The 23,137-nt window shown below is 39.8% G+C and overlaps 1 protein-coding gene across 5 annotated transcripts in view; it reads left to right on the top strand.

Annotated features, from left to right (window-relative positions):
• Positions 1 to 23,137, top strand: part of APBB2 (amyloid beta precursor protein binding family B member 2) — a 304,103-nt gene that overhangs the window by 216,730 nt on the left and 64,236 nt on the right. For all 5 annotated transcript variants that reach the window (XM_075859373.1, XM_075859379.1, XM_075859381.1 and 2 more), the window contains one exon: positions 2,877 to 3,004. In XM_075859373.1, the coding sequence (XP_075715488.1) occupies positions 2,877 to 3,004 (128 nt within the window). The remainder of the gene's footprint in view (positions 1 to 2,876; positions 3,005 to 23,137) is intronic.

The following is a 23,137-nucleotide window of genomic DNA, read 5'->3' as shown; positions in this document are numbered from 1 at the left end:
TAGGTCACTTAGTAAATTATACTACCGAATAGCTGAACATCAAGATGTTAAATTAATGCATTTATTTATTAATAATATACCACTAGTTATTGCCTCACTACAATTATTGTAAGCACCGCATAAATAGTAAAATTACAAGTATAAAAAGTAAATTAAAGAAATGTGACCAATAGATGTTATCTAAAAATCTGACTCGTAAATGGCGTGATTTTTTCTTCTGTCTTGTCAGCACAGTAATACAATGAGACAGACAGGTTGCTAGGATACATTGCCTAACAGCTACTTCCTTTTATATGGGGTTGTCAAGCAGCACTTCCATAGCAACCAGTCTTTCTCAGAATAATCAAGTTTTAAAGGCTTGTGTTATCAGGTCAACCCCTCCATAAATGCCCCCTGCCCGTTTTTTTAGCTGATGGTTAAAACCCCTAAATTTAGTCATGACAATGGAGGTTACATACCATATATTATGATCACAATGTGTAAATTTCCAATTAGAATGATGAAGACATTAGATGACGTAAACCATTAAAACATTGACTATATAGACCTCATGCACACGACCGTAAGGGTTTTTACTGTCCACAAATACTGATCCAACGGCTACATATACACATCCGTAGCGTTCCGCAATTGTGGAAGCGCCCATAGACTTCTATGGGCGAGTCCATGCCGCAATTGTGGACAGGAATAGGACATGTTTCATATTTTGAAGATTATTTCTATGGACACACATCCATAAATATACGGAAAGGTGTTTGTGGCTAATAGAAATGAATGGGTCCGCAATTTCATCCGTAATTATGGATGAAAACTACGGTCGTGTGTATGGGGCCTTAAAGAGGCTCTGTCACCAGATTATCAAATCCCTATCTCCTATTGCATGTGATCGGCGCTGCAATGTAGATAACAGTAATGTTTTAGTTTTTTTTTTTAAACGATAATTTTTGGCATGTTATGAGCAATTTTATATTTATGCAAATGAGCTTTGAAATGGACAACTGGGCGTGTTTTTTTTCGTATTTCTAACTGCGTGTGTATTGTGTTTTTAACAACTGGGCGTGTATTGTGTTTTTAACAACTGTGCGTGTATTGTGTTTTTAACAACTGGGCGTGTATTGTGTTTTTACTAACTGGGCGTTGTGAATAGAAGTGTATGATGCTGACAAATCAGCATCATACACTTCTCATCGTTCCCATCTTTCACTAAAGACACACAGCGTGACGTCACCCACAGGTCCTTCAACCTTGGCGTCGGTCAGAGAAGATACATCGGCTGAAAGGCGTCCAAAAGGTTAATATGCTCGTCTCTAGGGAGTTTGCTATGCTTACCTGCACATGGTGATGCTGCTGCAAATTCAAATGTACGCCTGGAGCTGTGGTGTCTTCTCTCTTCCAAAGCCAAGGTTGAAGGACCTGTGGGTGACGTCACGCTGTGTGTCTTTAGTGAAAGAAGCTGGGTGGGAACGATGAGAAGTGTATGATGGTGATTTGTCCGCGTCATACACTTCTATTCACAACGCCCAGTTAGTAAAACAAGTAAACACGCCCAGTTGTTAAAAACACAATACACGCCCAGTTGGAAATACGGAAAAAAAACACGCCCAGTTGTCCATTAGAAAGGCTCATTTGCATAAATATAAAATTGCTCATAACTTGGCCAAAAATGATCGTTTTTTAAAATAGAAAAACTTTACTGTTATCTACATTGCAGCGCCGATCACATGCAATAGGAGATAGGGATTTGATAATCTGGTGACAGAGCCTCTTTAAGCATTTTGTTGTCATATAATGAAAAAATACCTTGAAGATTTTAAATGTGCCGTTACCAATTACAATCTAATGATAAATCACATGCTCAAATTACAATGTTATGATCTCTTAATCTGTATATGGGGAGAGTAACTGTTTTTGTCTTTCTTACTTTGTGAAAATATGCAGCATTATTTATGTGGTTTGATAATTTGACTCTCTGTGAAAGGAATGTCCTCACATGATACAAATATTATAATTCCCATCAACCACATAACACATAAAACATTCCCAACACCGGGCACTGGACTTCAAAAACAACCATGACACTTAAACGCTTTACATATGATATCCCTTGAGTCTTACACAAAAATGTCCTTTTATAATTATAGCTTTTCAAGACTTTATGGACCTTAGTATATATTAATATATAAGTGCTTAAACATATATAAGTTAATGTGCAAATGTCTTCTACATAAGTGTATTAGCTTTAATATGATGTGATGAGAAGCTTATTGGGTTGGTCATATAAGAAAACAGCTAAAAATAAAATTTAAGTTGAAAAAAATAATAATAAATACATTTCTTTCAGCGTTTGAGATTTGTTCAATACTTTATACAGGCTCCACTTTAAACATTACTTTACAAAAGTTACAAACACCATAAAGGACCATTAAATACAGTCCCAACTGCTACTTGTTTATTTGGGCTTTTATATTTTGGAAGGTTAAAGATTTTGGGTGAATTGTATTGGTTTTATTTGTTAAAGTATGCGGATACCTGAACATTGCAACTATGGATACACTCTTCCCATTTTCCGCTTTAACAGCCTCCTCTCTACTGGGTAGGGTTTCCCCATGGCGGTACTAACTTACATCCACACAGCCCTAAGAGTACAAATGAGCTTGGGCATTAATGTTCGGCAATAAGGCCATGCTCGCAATCTGATTTTGCTGTGGTCACCTATTTATTGCTTGAGATTTTATGGGACAGGAGATCAACCATGTCATAAAAATGCATGTTATTAAACTTGTGTAGGTAGTAAACCGAATTTTCATCACGACTTTACTAACGTGCGGAATCTACTAATCACACTTGATTATTTATTGTTTTTTTTCCTTTTCCAGGGTAAAGATATGTATCTTATTTTAGAAAATGACATGCTGAATCTGGTAGATCCTATGGACCGAACCCTTCTACATTCACAGCCCATTGTAAGCATTCGAGTGTGGGGAGTAGGCCGAGATAATGGACGGTGAGTGCAGATACTTTGCGTCTTGAGTGTTGTGTATGAGGATATTATCTATGGATGTTTAGGTGGCTGATGGTATGGGTCTATGGGTGACGATGACACTGTTAGGCATAATTTAACGCATTCGTCACCTGAAGGCTATAATGACATCCTTTTAACGATATGTCATGAAAAGCTAATAAAAAGCCTATGACGTATACGGTAAATGGATGCCCATGTACAATTTTTACTAGATTCCTCTGGATAGAATAGTATAGTGTAGTACACTATTCTATCCAACACAGGTAAACGCTAAACCCGACATATACCACATGACAGAAGCCGAAAGAACATTCAGTATAATGGGATCCTATGAGCACAAGGAAAATGCAGTCTTAAAGGGGCCTAGTAATAAAGAAGAGCCTTTGTCCAACTAAATGTCTCTGTACCCTACTGTGGAGGCACTACTACCCTGCCAATTAGTGCATGTAATCAAGCAATGTAGTGCCCGCTGATTGGTTCTATTTGCCCCTAGATTTAATCGCTGATCAGGTGTGGCCAACTCCAAGCGCTGCAGTTCGGCACTCCCTGCGGTATTGTAAGTTGAAAGTGGTTTCGAGTTACAATGGCCCAGAAAAGACTATTAGAAGTTTTAAATATTATAACCTTAGGCCATTGTACCCTGAAGAACTCTGAGCTCGACTTATATATTGGCGGTGACATGTTATCTGGTATTTCCTTCATAAGAGATGGCCTCTAAGATTCTTCTGTTAAATATCAAAAACTGAACCTGATGAGGTCGGATCTTTTCAAATTCAAGATTTCCAGCCAAGAAGTTGTAATTTTCTAGACGGAATCTGTAGTCTTGTTCCTGCTGCTTTGCTTTTGTCCCATACATTGTTGCTACCAGGGATATACAGTCAGTTAATAGTACCGGCAGGATGTCTGTTCAGCCGTTCACATGACAGTACCTGGAAATAGTCACTTGCAAGCTAAGGACCTTCTATGTTTATCACTTACTTTTTTTTTCTTGCCTCCTGTCTTGGTCCCCAAAGGCGGTTGCTTTTTTCTCCCCTTGCACTGTCATTGTGAATAAAACTCCTGTTGGAGTTCTGCCGGTGTTGTCTGTAAAATGCCTTACATCATCTCTGTCAGAAGCAATGCAAATCTTTGACTTGCCTCATACTGTCTCCACTCCTTCACTGTACATCTGAGGGCTTTCCTTTCATCTTACATAAGAGCACCTGTCCTGATCATTTAAGAGTCCTTTCATACTTCATTGTACAAGAATAATGGCTGACAGGAAGACCCTTTGATAGGAAAATCAGTCATGTTTTTATTTTACTTTTGGAGTAAAGTGCCATTTTTTATCAGACAAATGCACTTCAAACTGCAGACGCCCAGATGTCCTTACAAAACAGTGACTGCCAAGTCACTCCCGAGCCATAGAACAGGGGGATACAGGGTGCTTCAGTCAATATCCGTATCTATCTATCTATCTATCTATCTATCTATCTATCTATCTATCTATCTATCTATCTATCTATCTATCTATCTATCTATCATCTAATTTATATTATACTGCCCCTATATATATTGAATACCAGCGGCACCCAATGGACCCCATTGACTTATGAAAGGGTCTGTTGGGTACCGCCGAGGTGGTCGTTGCCTTGACGAGAAAGTAAGCAGTGCACGCAGCACTATTTTTCCCGTCAAATTTTACGCCATTTACAATGGAGGCTCCAAACGGAGCCTAAGACGCGGATGTGCGCGTAGCCTTACAGAGCTCTATCTTTACACCAGATTCTGTACAGTAAGGGTCTGTTCACACAGCATATTTGTGAAGCAAAAAATTATGGGGCAGATTTCAAGAGAAAACAGCCTCTGAATCCAGGCATTTTTGGAGCTGATTTTCAAAGCCTTTTTGATTTTTGTAAGTGTTTTTGCAGTATTTTTTTAGGCGTATTTTTAAATCGTTTCTTTGTAGTGTCAGAGGAAAATCAGCTTGTAAAACGCTTCAAAATGTGACATGTCACTTCTTTTTTATGAGCCATATTTTTTCGAGGTGGTTTTTCATTCAGTAGCATAAAAATACGTCTCATGTGAACCACAGTGTATTTTTCATTGAAATCAATAAGAAACTGTTTGCAGGTGTATTTCAATAGTATTCTGAAGCGTAATATCAGCGTTTTACGCTCCGAAATTTGACTGAAAGTAAGCGGTGTGAACATACCCTAATAGAAACGAATACTCCTATAGTATAGTGTCCCAGACTCCATTGCACTATAAGAACTCAGCCAGGCTGTTGAATAATGTCAGTGGCAATCAACAACAGTGTGAATACCGCTCAACTTTTAATGTAAGTTAGGCCTCATGCACACGACCGTGTTTTTGCGTCCGCAATTCCACCGCAAATCCACGGGTTAATTGCGGACCCATTCATTTCTATGTGGCCATACACACTATCCGTGTTTTCACGGCTCTCCGCATGTCCGCACATCCGTGCCGCAGAAACTCCGGACATGTCTTATTACGGACCGCAAATGCGCTGCGGACATGCCAATAGAAGTCAATGGGCCCGTGGAAATTGCGGATGCACCTCCGTGTGTCATCCGCAGTTTGCGGATTTGCGGAAATGTTGCTAGGCGACGACTGGGAATGAGTTCTGTCGTCATCCTGTTTTACCTAGGCTTTTTTTTTTCATCCGCATTTTGCGGATTACATACGGATGAACTGCGGATGACATTCCACAGAACACGGTCCTGGAATTTGCGGACCAGAAAAACACCACGGTCGTGTGCATGAGGCCTTATAGTTTTATATAAACTGTAAATTTATATTTAAAAGAGAATTTAAACGTAGAAACATTTTCCCACCAAATACATTTATCACCTCCACCTCTGCTGCTTCAAACACCTCCTCACCGCAGTCATGCTAGTGAGGAAGAGAAGGGGACTCTTGACCAGTGTTGGGGACCCCACCGACCATACATTTATCAATTTCTTGTGGATAGGTGATAAATATTTTAAGTGGGAAAACCCTTTGAATGTTCATCTCCATAAACACATAATCATTTATACACATCTAGTCATTTTGATTAAGTAACACCTTCTAGGACCCATAGTGATCATCTTTAATCTATGTGGGTACCTAGCAGCAAGTGTTTATTTTTCCTGCAGCGCCTCCACAGGGGAAACGCAGTATTACTTAAAGTGTAGCTAAACGTTCTACAAACTTCTGACATGTCATAGTGACTTGTCAGAAGTTTGGATTGGTGGGGGTCCGAGCACTGAGACCCCCACCAATCGCTAGAACGAAGCAGCTGAAGCACTCGTGTGAGCGATCAGCTGCTTAGTTTCTGTTTGGCTTTTTCCGTAAAGCTGACGTATCTGACTACAGGCTTATAGACTTTGTATTGAGTCCGTACACCGATACATTCATTTCCGGAAAAAGCAGAACAGACACGAAGCAGCTGAGCGCTCACACGAGTGCTTCTGCTGCTTCGTTCTAGCGATTGGTGGGGTTCTCAGTGCTCGGACCCCCACCAATCCAAACTTCTGACAAGTCACTTTGACATGTCAGAAGTTTGTCGAACGTTTAGCTACACTTTAATCACATGCACATCTATAGTACGGCTGAAGCAGTCATAGTGAATTGGGGACACGACACACTCTTGTAGTCACTCTCTACTCTGGCTAATTGATGAGGGTCCTGAGCAGGGGATCCCCTCTATTTTCTCCCTCTATTCATTTCCTAATAGGGAATTTAAAAATGGGATTTTTAAGCCAGATAACCTCTTGCATGTCTGTAAAGGCCCTTTTACACTGGGCGATTATCGGGCAACGCTCATCGTCAACGCTCGTTGACGATAATTAACAGGGCAGCGATCATCAGATGAACGAGCAAACGGTCGTATAGTTTTAAAAAACGAAAATATTATCGTTGTCGGCAGCACATGTGTAAACAGGGAGACGCGCTGCCGACATGATAATGGATGGGCACGAGCGATCGGAGTAATGACCGCTCGCCCCCATCCATAGCTCCATGTGACAGGAGCAAACGAGCGCCGATCAACGATGTCTCGTTGATCGGCGCTCGCTGCACCGGCCTATTGTCGGCCGGTGTAAAGTGCCCTTACCTCTACAAATGCATTTTCTGGGAGAGGCCAATCTTTAGACCGTCTTTTTCTACACTTGTCGACATATTTATTTCAGCTTGATACATTTGTGTGCAGGCTGGTACGCCAGTATATAATAAATCTACGTACCATTTTCTTGTATGATGATAGGTAAAGTTATAGATTTATATCCCAGTATATTACAAAAATATACATACTGAGAAAAAATTCTCACGCCATTTTACTGGTAGGAATGTAATGATTCTGGTCTGCCAAGATATATGACAATGAATCACAGTAGCTCCAGTTTCTGCTATCTCGGATGAACATTTGCAGGAAAGCCGTCAGAAGATTCAGCAGATCTCACATCTCTAGCTTTCGAGCCATATAGTACGTGATGTATAAGTGTTCTGACTCTGAAAATGTGAGTGATATAGGAATGTCTGGGAAGAAGATGTTGTGATGACAATGCCCATCCACATTAGGATAAAACTGTATTGTGCTGTACTGCTGCCTGTGGAACCCGTCAGGTTGTGTGTGATCCATGACTGTCAATAGACCTGTATGCTTGTCAGTTATGTTACATGTTATCTATGTTAAAAATGAACTATTATATTAGCTTATTATTAAAGTATAGACCAATGGTGCTAAATAATTAAACCAAACATTTCAACAAACATTTGAAATAATCCATTTACTGTATTAAATATGAAAATTCATTGGCAAAAGTAACCTTACAAAAAAAAAAATATATCAACCAAGGCAAATTAATTGGTCATGCAGAAAATATTAGGAATGTATGTATTTTGTGCAACCAGATAACGCCCTGTTCACATGTCATTGTTTACCTACATCTAGCATGTGGCCCTTGTGCCTGTGGGTACCCAAAGTCACCGCTGCAACATGAGAAGACAACAGTATTATAAATGACACATAATAGGTGGGGGAGCCCTGTTACAGATTTTGCATTCGAGCTTCATGTTACACCTTTGCATTTGATTATCTGTAAACCTATGGCATTACCTATGTTTTTATTACCGGATATTCCCTTTAATGTGCTTCCTTTTTCAACAAGATCAGTGACACAATGAACTGAATAGAATTGTAAAGGATAAACTTCTGGCATTTAAAGCGGTTGTCCGGCCACGGGACCTTTTTTCATACTGGTGACCTATCCACAGGATAGGTCATCAGTATATGATCGGTGGGGGTCCGACACCCGCACACCGCAACGATCAACTGCCTCAGGGCATCGGATGTCTGTGTCAGAAGCAGAAGGCTCCGGTCACAGTATAGCGGCCGAGCTGCAGAAATGCAGCTCCCCTCCTATTCAAATGAACAGCTGGTGCACAGAGGTAGCTGGAGCGGCTGATCGGTGCTTGGTGCAGGTATCGGACCCCCACCGATCATATACTGTACTGATGACCTGTGGATAGGTCATCAGTATGAAAAATGGTCCCCTGGCCGGACAGCCCGTTTAAGGTGAAATATGGGACTTTTTCAGATTGTCAGACCCTGTTGCACTGGAGGTGCCGTTGGTACAGGGATCTGATCCTTTTTATTTTTATGGAAGGTAGCGTTACATAGAGACATGTTTTTGGAATATTGCTCATTTCTAATTGCTCAGACATGGTACAATCCCTTATTCTGTTTTAGTCTATTTTATCCTCGTTGCAAATAGATACCATTTCAAAATATCCAGAGCCCAGAACTGTGTGATGCTTTTAGCTAGTTGTCTGTTATGAAGCCAAATCCAGATAGACATCTCAGCCTTTGTGAACATGTAATTTGCAGGTGAAATAATGCATTTTTGCTGATAATAGTAATGGGAACTTGAAACCTTTTAGGGTGGTTAAAAGTCAGGATTTAGAAGATAAAAGCTTCCTTAGCAACATCAGATAAAATGATTTTCTAAGTCATGCTGTAATGAAAGATTAATGGCACACAGCGCGCTTCTGATGAAAGTTTAATTTAGTCACGTGTCTCTTACCTACAAATGAGACATCTTTTGGAAGTCAGAGATAATTCCACTAGATACTGGATGATCTTCTTCTGACCTCCACAGTTCATTTCCACTGTGAAAAAAACTGAAGTGCAATATGGACAGTAATATGCAGAAACAGTCCACATATAGGATATTATTATTGGCTCAGTGCTCACTCTGATTTTAGGATCACTTTCTTTTGCCTTAAATTAGACGCATCAATCACAAATTAGTTAAACGTGGGTAATCTTGGGATATTTTTTATCTATCTAAAATTAATAATGGAGCAACTTTGCAAATAGTGTTGATAAAAAAAATGTCCAATTGTTTTGTGTCTACAACTATTATGCAGACCTATGTGTCTCCATGGTAACTGATCATAAACAAACCATGTGTAGACTGATCTTTCAGTCATACTCCCTTCCATCTGCCCTATACTTCTTGATAACCGATCGAATGTATGTTAGAAAAATTAGGGGACAGATGGAAAGGAATATGATGGCAAGATCAGACTACATAGAGTTTGTTTGTTGTCTGTTACCATGGAAATGCATAGGTCTGCATGTGAGCTGTAGGCATGAAATTGTAGGAATTTTGTTATTAAAAGCAACACTTTTTTTTAGATGCATTGGAACAATAAAAATTTTTACAAAAAAATAGTTACAAAGATGTGCATAGCCTTTGACTCTAATAACCTACAGAAATTATACTTGGTTTGTATGAGCTGAATCCAAGAATCAAACAATGTTTGATACCTATTATAAAAAATGTCACTTACATTACTAACTTACAAATGTTTGGTTAGGTTTTAGGTGATCGACCAGGGACTAGTGATGAAAATTTTTTGCATTCTCCTTTTTCAAGTGGCCTAGTGCCCACATAATAGCAATAGCAGTCACATCTTATTACACTTGCTCCTCATCTTCATGAGCCTCGCAAGTTCCTAAATTGTTGGTCAAAGAACATTTCTTTAGAAAAGTTTGGTGACAGGCACTGAAACGCCGACCGATAAGGAGGCAGTTTTCTTACTTTTGTGTAGAAGCTAGCGGTAAAACATCATGGGGACCTAACAGGAAGGCCTCTTCACTGTAAGGTCTACCGGTTGATTGCTTTCGCTCTGGTGGACTCCGTCTATCCATGAATTACATGGACCGCCATTCATTTAAATGACCGTCTGTAATACAGATGTTTAGAAGGTAAATTCAATCACTCCTTGGGTGAATATGCAAAAAAATAATTTATTCGGAGAAGGCAATATTTAGAGATGAGTAACGTTTCGGCCACAATCTGGCCTTTGTCAAACTCTATTGCTGCTTGTCAATAGAAAAAAGGTCCTCCGGGAAATAGCGCTGTAGTTTTGGGTAACTAGTACCATTGGTATGCTATTGCTTCTCTCTGGTCTTTTTAAAAGTCTTTCTAAACGCTTTCTAGAGAGTCAATGATGATGTTGATGCAAATAAGGGTATTTTGGAATGGGCCATGGCTTTTCTTAACACCTGTCCATAAATTTCTGAAGAAGTTTGGTCTAGGCATGTAATTAACTGCAGTATAACGGATGTGGCTCTCATGATGAAAGAGGACAACATAAATTATATTTGCTTGGAGAGTAATAGTAACCTTTGGCATTGGATCGAATCATTTCATGAACGCCATTGATTGAAAGACTCCAGAAGGCTTCAATATATATTGCTCTTTAGACATTGATGTGGAGTCTGATAACTTGAGCATACTGTATTTGTTCCAAAAACCTCTAGGACCCGTCAATAATCAAGTTTTATTTAAACAGAGACATTTTCTCTCAGTCCTATCCATGTATGAGACATTTGTCGCTGGATGCTGTATATAGTGATAAACGTTGCATACTCCTATGGAGTAGTTCCTCAGAAATGTACACATTTTCTCTGACATTATGTTGCAAAAGTCAGTATAATGCATTAAAATTCCCATAGCAACGGAATATGTTGTGGCCAAATTAATATTTAAAATATATGTTTGAGCCATATGACTTATTTATTTTTTAATTGACTTTTCTGGGTTGGAGAGTCTCGTCTCTGCCTATGCAGGAAGGTTTTAGCTCAGAACATGAAAGTAGGTCAGTGTTTTTGAGTACAGGGAGTTATTTTAACCCTTTATGTGCTTCAATCCGTTACCTTCTCTTGGGTATGTGTCACTAAACCTGGGATGAGTCTGTGCTCCAGATACATCAGATACATCGGAAACCTTAGAGGTACTTTCTTATTTATTTCAGTTGTAAAGATGCATTTAAATACATTGACAAAGAATCGGAAGTTGCTTAGTTTGTTAGATACAGCAGTGCTGAGTTTGCCAACAATGTGTTGTTTCTATTTTACATAGGACTGTAAGTAAACCTACTACATTATAATAAGAGTACACACACAAACATATATATATATATACACATACAGTTTCGGACAAAGACAGCTCTGGGCCCCTGTGCAGGAACAATATATGGGCACCTTGCTCTCCAATATTCAGTAGTTGTTAGCCATAAAATGTATTGCCTGGCATTTACATGCAATCTGATAGACAGAAGAAGGTTGCATTAATGAGAACCTTTTCGCACTCCAAGGTTTCAAACAAGCGTGTAGTTTTATTCAGTCAACAGCTGCAACGTTTCCGTCCTGCTATAGGACTTTTTTCAAGCATGATACATATATACAGATACATACATACACTAAATGGTCACTTTATCAGAGGTACCCATCTAGTAGCGCGTTGGACCTCCAATTTGTCATGGCATAATTTCCACCAGGTGTTGAAATTGTTCTGCAGGAATTTTGGCTCATGCGAACAGGATAGATTCTCGCAGTTTCCAGTAAAATCATACATTTACCATTTGTCCTGAGGATATTCCATAATTGTATTGTAAAGGATCTGCCTGACACAGCTTCTGTGTCGACACCCGTGGTTACTCACTCTGCACCTGCTCCTAGGTCTGGTCGAGTGACCCCTTCTTCCACCAATCAGCCTGGGAGGCTGAGGAGTGGGAGAGCCTATCACAGCCTGGCCAGACGGAGCTAGCTCCCGCCCTCTGTCTATTTATATCTTCACTTCCAGCTCCTCCTTTGCCTGTGATTCTTTCAGTCTGTTTCCTGGCCCTGCTGCTGCTCACTACTTGTCTTATGCTTCATATTGACCCTGGCTTGACTGACTATTCTCCTGCTCTGCGTTTTGTACCTCGTCCACTCCTAGTTTGACTCGACTCGTTCACTATTCTCCTGCTCTGCGTTTTGTACCTCGTCCACTCCTGGTTTGACTCGGCTCGTTCACTACTCTTGTTGCTCACGGGGTTGCCGTGGGCGACAGCCCCATTTCCCTTAGCTTCTGTTACCCTTGTCTGTTTGTCTGTCGTGCACTTAGTGAGCGTAGGGACCGTCGCCCAGTTGTACGCCGTCGCTTAGGACGGGCCGTTGCAAGTAGGCAGGGACTGAGTGGCGGGTAGATTAGGGCTCACCTGTCTGTCTCCCTACCCCGCCATTAAATATATATAATGGGAATACCCCTTTAAACATCTTGATCTTGTAAAATAAATATATTACAACGTCTTCAAAGTCACCTTTTGAGTACGTAATGCTTGTCCATGTTCCGTGTAACAAGAGCTGGACCATGTGACTGTGTAAATTGTTCAGTACAGGAACTGATCAACTGGGGTGAATTGATTACATTTCTTTTATTTTGCCCTATCATGCTGGGTGCCAACTCCTGTTCCTATCCTATAAATGCATAGAGAGAAATGAGGTCACCTGGTAAGATATAAGAGATTATATAATACGCCCTTTGTTTGTAACCGACAGCAGTCTATTAGAAAACTAGTTCTATATTCCTGCTGTGTATTAAGGGCCATTCATATACAGAACTACTGTACACAGGTGGTAGCATCTAAGTAGAAAGACTTACATGTGTGTATATCTATCGATCTATCCATCCATCCATCTATATATATATATATTTATATATATAAATAATTTATTAATTGCCATAAGACCATAATGAGTCTATCAGTAGCAAGCAATATATAGATGTAGCTTAGCAGAAGCGAATGCTGTAGAAATAAGAATCATTATTCTTAGGCCGTGCTGGAATCGTAGGACCCAAAGAAAAACAGTTCAGCAGGTCACCTTGATACCTGGTCTATATTTTCTAATCCTCCCTTGTGGCTGCCATGACCCTTAGATAGGAATGTGTCTTCTTCACCTACCAATAATGCAATGCTGGAAATGAATAACTATGTTAATTATTTATTGACAATCCTGATCATTTACTCTCCTGGACTCACTTTTTTGTGATTAAAGATTGTATAGAAAAGTTAAATGACTATAAGTAAAAGGAAGATGCATTTTTGTGCTCCTTTATTTTCCATAGAGCACATCTAAAGGGGTATTTTCACCACAGACGGCCGGGACTCCCACCATCCACAGAACTGGGCATAACTGTACCCAGCAGGGATGGAGCTGCACAGGAGGGGCCACACTTTATTATTGTGAATGAATATGAATAAATGTTTCATAATATCATGTTACAGGACCCAGAATTCAGATATTACCTACTAAATATCTGGCTGTATTTCTTATCAAATTATGAAATGCACTGAAATCCATGTCGATTTTACAGCATAGCCTCGTGTGCTTTACATAATCTACTCCTAGCATGTAATCCTTATGGATATATGTCTGTATGTAAAGAATTAGCATTCCATAGTCAGATAAATCTTCTAAGACCTCAAAAAGTCTGCTTGTGAGATTTCATATCATACTCATGGTCTACTTTCTATCGATTCATGACTAGTATTTGAAAGATTAATCCACCCCCGGGAACCATGTATAAGAAAAATCAATGGTGATAAGAACAATGGCGTTCCCCATGACAACCAAGCAGAATACAATTATCATTTTGCAGGTGATGTTAATAAAATAAAAGAAAACCTCTCACGTGTGTTTGGCAAGATCACTGCATTCTGGACTTCCTCTGTTTTTATATATTACCACCCACCATAACTTACTCCTATGGCTTCTGTTTTTCTAACATTCTCATCATAGAAACAAATTTACACGGTGGAAGCTATTAGGGTACAGTTTATTTACATGTGGCATTTTTTGTCGCGTTTCCACCACAGATTTGTGCTAATTTTTGGTAAAAATTACAAGATGCCCTTAGAAGATTTAGTAGTCTCTGTGACATCAGCATTGCATACCTGCTCTGAAGCAGTGAACACAGCCAGAATTAGAGAGAGTTTTATAAAATTACTTCCTATTAGTAGATAAATATAATGTAACTACAGAGTGAAAGAGTCCTTATTTACAAGAAGAAGGATCATCGTTTCAGTGGATTCTGTCAACTATAGGGTAAGGCTAAAGGTGCCCACATACATTAGATGATTAATCGTCCGAACCTGCCGATAGACCACTATCTTGTGTGTATGGAGGTGTCAACATGCCCGATCTTTTCCCAAGTTAAATAAGCCTCTGCCAGAGGAGTCTGTCAACGGCTTATTCCCCTCTCCCCATTTAAAAAACATGTACGCTCGGGCAAGACGAGCATCTATATGGAGGAGTCGGGTGGAATAATTTGGTCAACCGTTATCTAAAGTGTATGAGCACATTTAGTGGGAAAGACTTAGTCTTTCATCTTTTAAAATCTTAATGTGACGATGGTCACTACCTTTTTGTTGGCAGATCCAAACAATTTTAGTAGAAACTTAAAACTTAATATTGCCGCAGATCATACCTAAGCTGGCTGGACCTGCCAACAAATATCTCTTGCCAACTTTACTTAGATGGGAAATTGCAATGTGAAGATCTCAGTAGTTGCACTGGCCTGTTTCCACTTCAGCATGACAACGGTGGGGCCTACACCGTCTTTGGCTACATGGAGCAGTGAATGTGGTGTCGGCTATATATAAATTCTGTATGGGTTGGGGCAGATCATGCCATCACTCAGTGCTGATCCTTAAAGTACCAAGATCTGTAAGTAGCAGGTCATGTGAACCCATGAGATTTCTCCATAATTTAACTCCCAGGTAAGATTTTTGAAGGTCAGAGATGGACACTAACCCCTGAAGAAAATGGTTTACTACACTCTACTAAAAGAGGAGACATACACACTTTACTACACAAGGTAATTTATGACTTACAAGGTCAAACACAGCAGTTACTAAGAAATGTTAAAGTAATTGTAAAGTTTTGTTGCTGTTGATGGGAGATTGATACGGACAACATTATATGTGTATAACCCACACACCTTCGTACCTCATCCTTTATGTCAAAGCCGATAGACATTTTCCAACTGTGCTCCGAGTAGATGCAGTGGTGAGATCAGAACGGCAATGTTCCTTATGATAACTGTTCACAGCTCAAGAGACTGAGCAGGCAGAAGCCGTCTGTCATTATTTTTTTCTGCAAAAATCATTCATTTTATAATAAAACCGAGCCTTTAAAAATAACACCAGCTGTGCATTACCAAGCAGATCACGTTGGCTCACAGCTGATGCCAATGAGAATCGCATGGTTCCATGTTGACTACATTTTGAGCCACGGCATAGATTTATTATCATTTACATTGTAGGATTAAATAATATATTCCAAGGTCACAACTAGTTTCCAGTTTGTATTTTTGAGCAGATAAATAAGAGATTGCTACAGTATAAGTTTAGAAAATATAATGATTTACCTAGGAATAGGTATGGTGTAACTCATAATAGGTTGCTAGGCGCTTTTTCATTATAATCACAATAATTATTCTAGTCATTTGTCAATGCCGTCACGAGAAAAGTCAAAAATATCATGTTTTTCATAACAATGAGCATTAGTCATACTTCACCACTGCAACTAATACAGTACCCACACATTGTAAGTTATTTCTGTACCCATTGGAAAAAGTACAATACATTTACATAACTATATGGAGAACAAACATGGCGTTTGTATTCTCCCCAGTCATGTAACTTGAAGCTCCTGTGCCCCAATGGAAAATCTGTAAGAGGACCCCCCGAACTATCATGCATCATAAATAGTACTGCCATGTGGGCAAAGGAACCTTGGCGTATAGTTACGCCCTTAATGTCCCCCCTGTATTGGTATGGGTTTCCTCCAGTTACTCTGGTTTCCTCCCACACCAAAAAAACATACTGACAGGTTTATTGGCTTCTTAGGAAATTGGCCCTATTGTATTTATCTAAGATAGGGAGATTAGATTGTGATCCCAACTAGGCACAAGAATTGATGTGAATGGCACATTTTGTATATGTATTTAAAATAAATCAATAACATACTGTACACCTATTACCTGAAACACTCTCTTCATAAGCAGGAGAAATGGGTTTAATAGTGGAGAGCAGCACTGGACAATCGAAATGTTTTATGGCTGCAATCCCAATGCCATCAGCAGAATATAGGCTTCAATTTCAGCAGCCTGTATTCTCTGAATGAAGTGAAGAGAGAGGCTGTAGTGATAGTTGTTAGCATAGGTTAGAAAACCCTTCTCTTCTCGCCATTCATGGCAGTACAAGTTGCCGTAAATTGGGCCTGTTGTCTGCTAATGGCAGGAGCAGCTGAAAACTTGAATTCCCTATTGCTACTCAACTCTAGTATCTAAATAGCTTATAAGGGAATGATTTAGTAATAGGTGTATATTAGAGAATTGTACATAAAGCAAAACTCAAAGTATATAAAAGCATGTAAAAGAGCTAACAAAATGCAATGGCATGGGAATATAAAGCCTGATGCGGTTGCATATGCAGGACAGTAACATACAGTACATTTGACTTTACAGATATAAAAATGTCCAAAAAAGAGGCAGCACTCAAAAAGAATTAAAATAAATGTGGTGGGTTTATTCCATGCGTCCATGCGCTATGTTTCGGTTCCTATTCTGGAACCTTTCTCAAGCAACCAAAACGCAACACATGGAATAAACCCACCAGATTTATTTAAATTTTTTTTTAGTGCTGCCTCTTTTTTGGACATACCGATGTAACCATCTTTATCTTGACTCTCAACGCATTAAATACACAGTGACAAGAAAATGTAACTTGATTTTTTTCAATGACTTTTCAATGGCTGTTGTTGTGTGATATTATGCTGCAGCAAGCAGTCAAGAGTCAAGATAAACTTGGCTACATCTGTGCTGACCTAGGACTTTGACCAGACTTCTGTGGTGTGCACCCTAGAGTTTGTTACTTTTACATAGATATATTTTTCCACTGTGCTGCATTGGATTATATATATATATATATATATGTAAATGTACACTACCGTTCAAAAGTTTGGGGTCACCCAGACAATTTAGTGTTTTCCATGAAAACTCACACTTATATTTATCAAATGAGTTGCAAAATGACTAGAAAATATAGTCAAGGCATTGACAAGGTTAGAAATAATGATTTTTATTTGAAATAATAATTTTCTCCTTCAAACTTTGCTTTTGTCAAAGAATGCTCCATTTGCAGCAATTACAGCATTGCAGACCTTTGGCATTCTAGCTGTTAATTTGCTGAGGTAATCGGGAGAAATTTCACCCCATGCTTCCAGAAGCCCCTCCCACAAGTTGGATTGGCTTGATGGGCACTTCTTGCGTACCATACGGTCAAGCAGCTCCCACAACAGCTTGGGGTTGAGATCTGGTGACTGCGCTGGCCACTCCATTACAGATAGAATACCAGCTGCCTGCTTCTTCCCTAAATAGTTCTTGCATAATTTGGAGGTGTGCTTTGGGTCATTGTCCTGTTGTAGGATGAAATTGGCTCCAATCAAGCGCTGTCCTCATGGTATGGCATGGCGTTGCAAAATGGGGTGATAGCCTTCCTTATTCAAAATCCCTTTTACCTTGTACAAATCTCCCACTTTACCAGCACCAAAGCAACCCCAGACCATCACATTACCTCCACCATGCTTGACAGATGGCGTCAGGCACTCTTCCAGCATCTTTTCAGTTGTTCTGCGTCTCACAAATGTTCTTCTGTGTGATCCAAACACCTCAAACTTCGATTCGTCTGTCCATAACACTTTTTTTCCAATCTTCCTCTGTCCAATGTCTGTGTGCTTTTGCCCATATTAATATTTTCCTTTTATTAGCCAGTCTCAGATATGGCTTTTTCTTTGCCACTCTGCCCTGAAGGCCAGCATCCCAGAGTTGCCTCTTCACTGTAGACGTTGACACTGGCGTTTTGCGGGTACTATTTAATGAAGCTGCCAGTTGAGGACCTGTGAGGCGTCTATTTCTCAAACTAGAGACTCTAATGTACTTGTCTTGTTGCTCAGTTGTGCAGCGGGGCCTCCCACTTCTCTTTCTACTCTGGTTAGAGCCTGTGTGTGCTGTCCTCTGAAGGGAGTAGTACACACCGTTGTAGGAAATCTTCAGTTTCTTGGCAATTTCTCGCATGGAATAGCCTTAATTTCTAAGAACAAGAATAGACTGTCGAGTTTCACATGAAAGCTCTCTTTTTCTAGCCATTTTGAGAGTTCAATCGAACCCACAAATGTAATGCTCCAGATTCTCAACTAGCTCAAAGGAAGGTCAGTTTTATAGCTCCTCTAAACAGCAAAACTGTTTACAGCGGTGCTAACATAATTGCACATGGGTTTTCAAGTGTTTCCTAATCATCCATTAGCCTTCTAACACAGTTAGCAAACACAATATACCATTAGAACACTGGAGTGATGATTGCTGGAAATGGGCCTCTATACAGCTATGTAGATATTGCATTAAAAACCAGACGTTTGCAGCTAGAATAGTCATTTAGCACATTAACAATATATAGAGTGTATTTCTGATTAATTTAATGTTATCCTCATTGAAAAAAACTGTGCTTTTCTTTCAAAAATAAGGACATTTCTAAGTGACCCTAAACTTTTGAACGGTAGTGTATATATATATATATATATATATAGAGAGAGAGAGAGGAGAAGGCAGCAGCACTCACAAAGCAATCATTGGTCGGGTGCCAAGCAAAAACGTCCCGATCCTTGGACGGAATGTAAGATATAGCAAAAGAAACTTTCTACTTGGAGTGCTGCGAAGTTTCTTTTTGCTATATATCTATATATATATATACAGAAAGAGAAAATTTGCAGCACTCCAGTGTGAAGAAAATGGTGGTTTATTCAGTCAAACAAAAAGCAACGTTTCAATCCAACAATAGGATCTTTATAGTGACACATCAAATACTGCAAACATATATAGGGTTGAGATCAATTTGCATAACTAATCTCATTAAAATACAAATAAAGTGCATAGTGCAAAAAATCATTGTCAACAAATAGTATAAGGTATCAATAAAAACATTAACAATATATATATATATAGTGTATTTCTGATTAATTTAATGTTATCTTCATGAAAAAAAATGTGCTTTTCTTTCAAAAATAAGGACATTTTTAAGTGACCCTAAACTTTTGAATGGTAGTATATATATATATAAATTCACTGTAGCATTCCACATTTATGTGATCTTTAAATAACCCGTGTAGTGTTGTAGATTCTTATACCATACACTCTGCTTAAAATAGTAATGTGTGGGCATTAAGTATTTTCCTAGTCTGTTGGCAGCGGAGAAGTGTGTTAATCACTTACTTTTCAGATTACAATATGGTCCTGAGGTCTGTGTTTTAAGTTCTAATTTAACATTTAATGAAAAATGCACGAGATGTTAGAGACAAGTTCTTATCCCCAGACACTTAATAATCGACATCAAACCTCAGGCCTTGGTTGTACAATATCTGAAGCACAGATTTCCACAGGCAAAATCTATTAAGAGTTTAGCCCTTAGGGTATGTTCACATGCAAACTCAAAAACGTCTGAAAATACGGAGCTGTTTTCAAGGGAAAACAGCTCCTGATTTTGAGATTTTTTTTTAAAGCCACTTGCGATTTTCGCTGCGTTTTTCACGGCGTTTTTTACAGCCGTTTTTGGAGCTGTTTTCAATAGTCTATGGAAAACGGCTCCAATAACATCTGAAGAAGTGACCTGCACTTCTTTTTCATGGCTGTTTTTTTACGCAGCAGTTTTTCAAAATGGCCGCGCAAAAAAACAGCCCGTCGGGACAGAACGCCGTTTTTCCCATTGAAATGGGCAGATGTTCTGCTTCCAATTCCCGCCCCCACGAAAAACGGCCGAAAATAGGCCGTGTGACCATACCCTTAGGCCGGATTTACACGAGCATGTTCGGTCCGTGATATACGGTCCGTATGTCGGCAGTATTTCCAGGACCGAACACACTTCAGGGAGCCGGGCTCCTAGCATGATTACAGTACGGGACAGTTTTCCTGCAGCGAGGCAGGGACTCCTAGCATCATAGATAACTATGATGCTAGGAGCCCGGCTCCCTGACGTGTGTTCGGTCCGGCCTTATTTTACATAGAATGGCTGTAAATAAAGTGAGTCCCGACGTACGTTATAGCGCTGTATCCCATGCAGTGGGATACATCGCCCGAACCACACCGGCACAGTGCTACTGCCCGTAGAAAGCCCTGATGTCACTGTCCATATATGGACAGTAATGTCACGGGCTTTCAATTACGGAGTCCCCTACCGGAGCATCGCTAGTTCCCCTTTCAGGGACTCCTGTCTTGGGAAAGTCCTTGACATCACTGTCCATATATAGACCGTGACGTTAGGAGTTTTAAAAACACGCCAATGCTCTGGCCGTGGATTCCACTCCTGGAAGAGCCCGTGATGTCACTGTGCATGTATAAACAGTGACTTTAGGAGCTTTAAGATTCTGAAATACGCTCTGGCTGGGGATTCCACACCGAGAAGAGCCCCTGACTTCACTGTCCATATATGATGTTAGGAGCTTTAATATGCTGGAATCCCCGGCCAGAGCATCGGCAACGGATAACTATGCTCTGTCCGGGGACTCCGTAGTTGAAAGCCCCTGACAGCACTGTCCATATGCGGACAATGATATCAGGGGCTTCCCCTGGACCAGAATCCCTAGACCGAGCGCTACCTGATTCTCTTCCTTGGGATTCCGGCCCTGGGGAAGCTCCCCGTGGTATAAGTTTAACGTATACCTGTGACGAATGCCATACAGTGGCGTCCGTCACACGTAGGCTACCATGTTAAAAACTGTATACTGCTCAGTATACGTTTTATTGGTGGGATCCCTCTTCATGGAATAGCGTAGTATACTACATTATTTCATCCTCCAAAAAAAGGTATACCGACGTATACCAGCCCGACGGAGGCCAAAAGAACACTCTATTGGCCTCCGTCGGGCTAATGGACCAATATGGACACGTTTAGCATGTACGTATGGAGCTTTCTTTCTCAGCGTACACACTAAACGAAGCGTGATGTGAACTGGTCCTATTTTTTATCTAATCTAGCAATAATATCTGTATGTAAATCACCTTTGGCGGCGGTTTATAATTGATTATCATTGCCATCATGATTTAAATGAATCTGTTCGTTTCAAATTAGTGTTGTTTTAGTCCATCTGCATAGGAATGAATGGACTCCTATTGTCCAGCTCTGAATAATGTTATTACAGATTTTTACCGGGTGTGATTGTTGTTGCATTTCTCAACTGCCCCGTGTGTGATTTGTCCTTATTTAGAGTGAATTTACATGCAGCAGATTTGTTTTCTCCACCTGTCCCAATTATTTGATTGCAACTTGCAGAAATCCATGTACATGTATGGAATGGATTTTTCAGTCGAATTCTATTGTTCTTTCACTCATCCATATGAAAATAGCATCTCAGCACAAATGTTTCTGTAATATGGAGATTTGGCATGCATGTAAAGATGTGAAGGCTTTGGCTTTCTTCCCAAGACTCTTCTAGGGAAAGCAAAGTTCAGGTATTTTGGGGTATTTTTGACAAATGTGTATTGTTGCAATGTTTTTTTTCTTTTCAGTCTAAACATGGAATATATAATACATGTGTAGAATTTTAGCTTTGAATTGTTATATTGCCCTCTTTATCAGATCATTTTTATACTTCTAGAAGCTTTTAGGGAATGTACCACCCTCCCGCCTGTGAGTATAGCTCGTGGCACGTTACCACCTGCTGCCTATTTCATCACCAGTCTGCTATTCTTGAACAAAGGGCTATGAGTTTCAAGGGAAAATGTGAATTTTTATTTCTTGTGTAAAAAAATGATGATATTGCAATGTGAATTCACTATTGAAATTATGTTACTTACCAAATGAAACATACCAGCTCTATGGAGGTGTTTGTTGTAGCTGACAGGCCAGAGTCAAACTGTTATTTCTGGTATTTTAACTATGTGATATTTTCTGTGTGGTTTTTTTTTAGTGTCTTTATTTTTGGGACAAATTCCAAAAGAGAGGAGACATGTAAATCTAAACATATTTCTCCTCTCTTGATGTATTGCATAAAGAAAAGCCTGAAAAGGACAGATCTGTTAATGACTCTTTTAGACCGGGTTCCCACGTAGCGTAAACGCTGCGGAATTTCCACAGCGGCATTGTGTGCGGAAATTCTGCAGCGCTTACAGTAACAGCAAAGTGGGTGAGATTTAGTAAATCTCATGCTCACACTGCAGAAAAAAAATGTAGCGTAAACGTTAATAACTTGACCTGCGGTGCGGAATTTAATTCTGCAGCATGTCAATTTATGTTGCGTTTTTGTTGATTTTCTGTTGCGGGACTTCCCCATTGAATTCAATGGGGATGCAAAATCCCGCAACAGAAACCAAGCATTGTGGTGTAATGGCTGCGTTTACGACGCAAAAATTGCAACACCAAAAGAAAAAAAAAAAATCATACTTAACCATACTTGCGATTTTTCGGACAGAATGTCCTGCGGGTTCCAAGTCGGACACCCTGCATGATTTTTATGGAGCGTATCCATCCTGTGGGAACCCGGCCTAAGAGCTGGAATTGATGCTGAAATGCTGATTTAAGTTATCAGCAAACCTACAGATGTAGCAAAGTTTATAGGGGTTGTCCAGGCTGGGGGCAGTTTTTTATACTAATGACCTATCCACAGGATATGTCACTAATATATGATCAGTGGGGGTCCGACACACTGACTCTGCACGATCAGCTGCTCCGGCTGCCTTCGGGCAC

The sequence above is a fragment of the Rhinoderma darwinii genome, chromosome 1 (genome assembly GCF_050947455.1).
Source record: "Rhinoderma darwinii isolate aRhiDar2 chromosome 1, aRhiDar2.hap1, whole genome shotgun sequence".
Classification (NCBI taxonomy): domain Eukaryota; kingdom Metazoa; phylum Chordata; class Amphibia; order Anura; family Rhinodermatidae; genus Rhinoderma; species Rhinoderma darwinii.
Note: the sequence above shows the minus strand (reverse complement) of the source record. Positions and strands in the feature narration are given on the sequence as shown.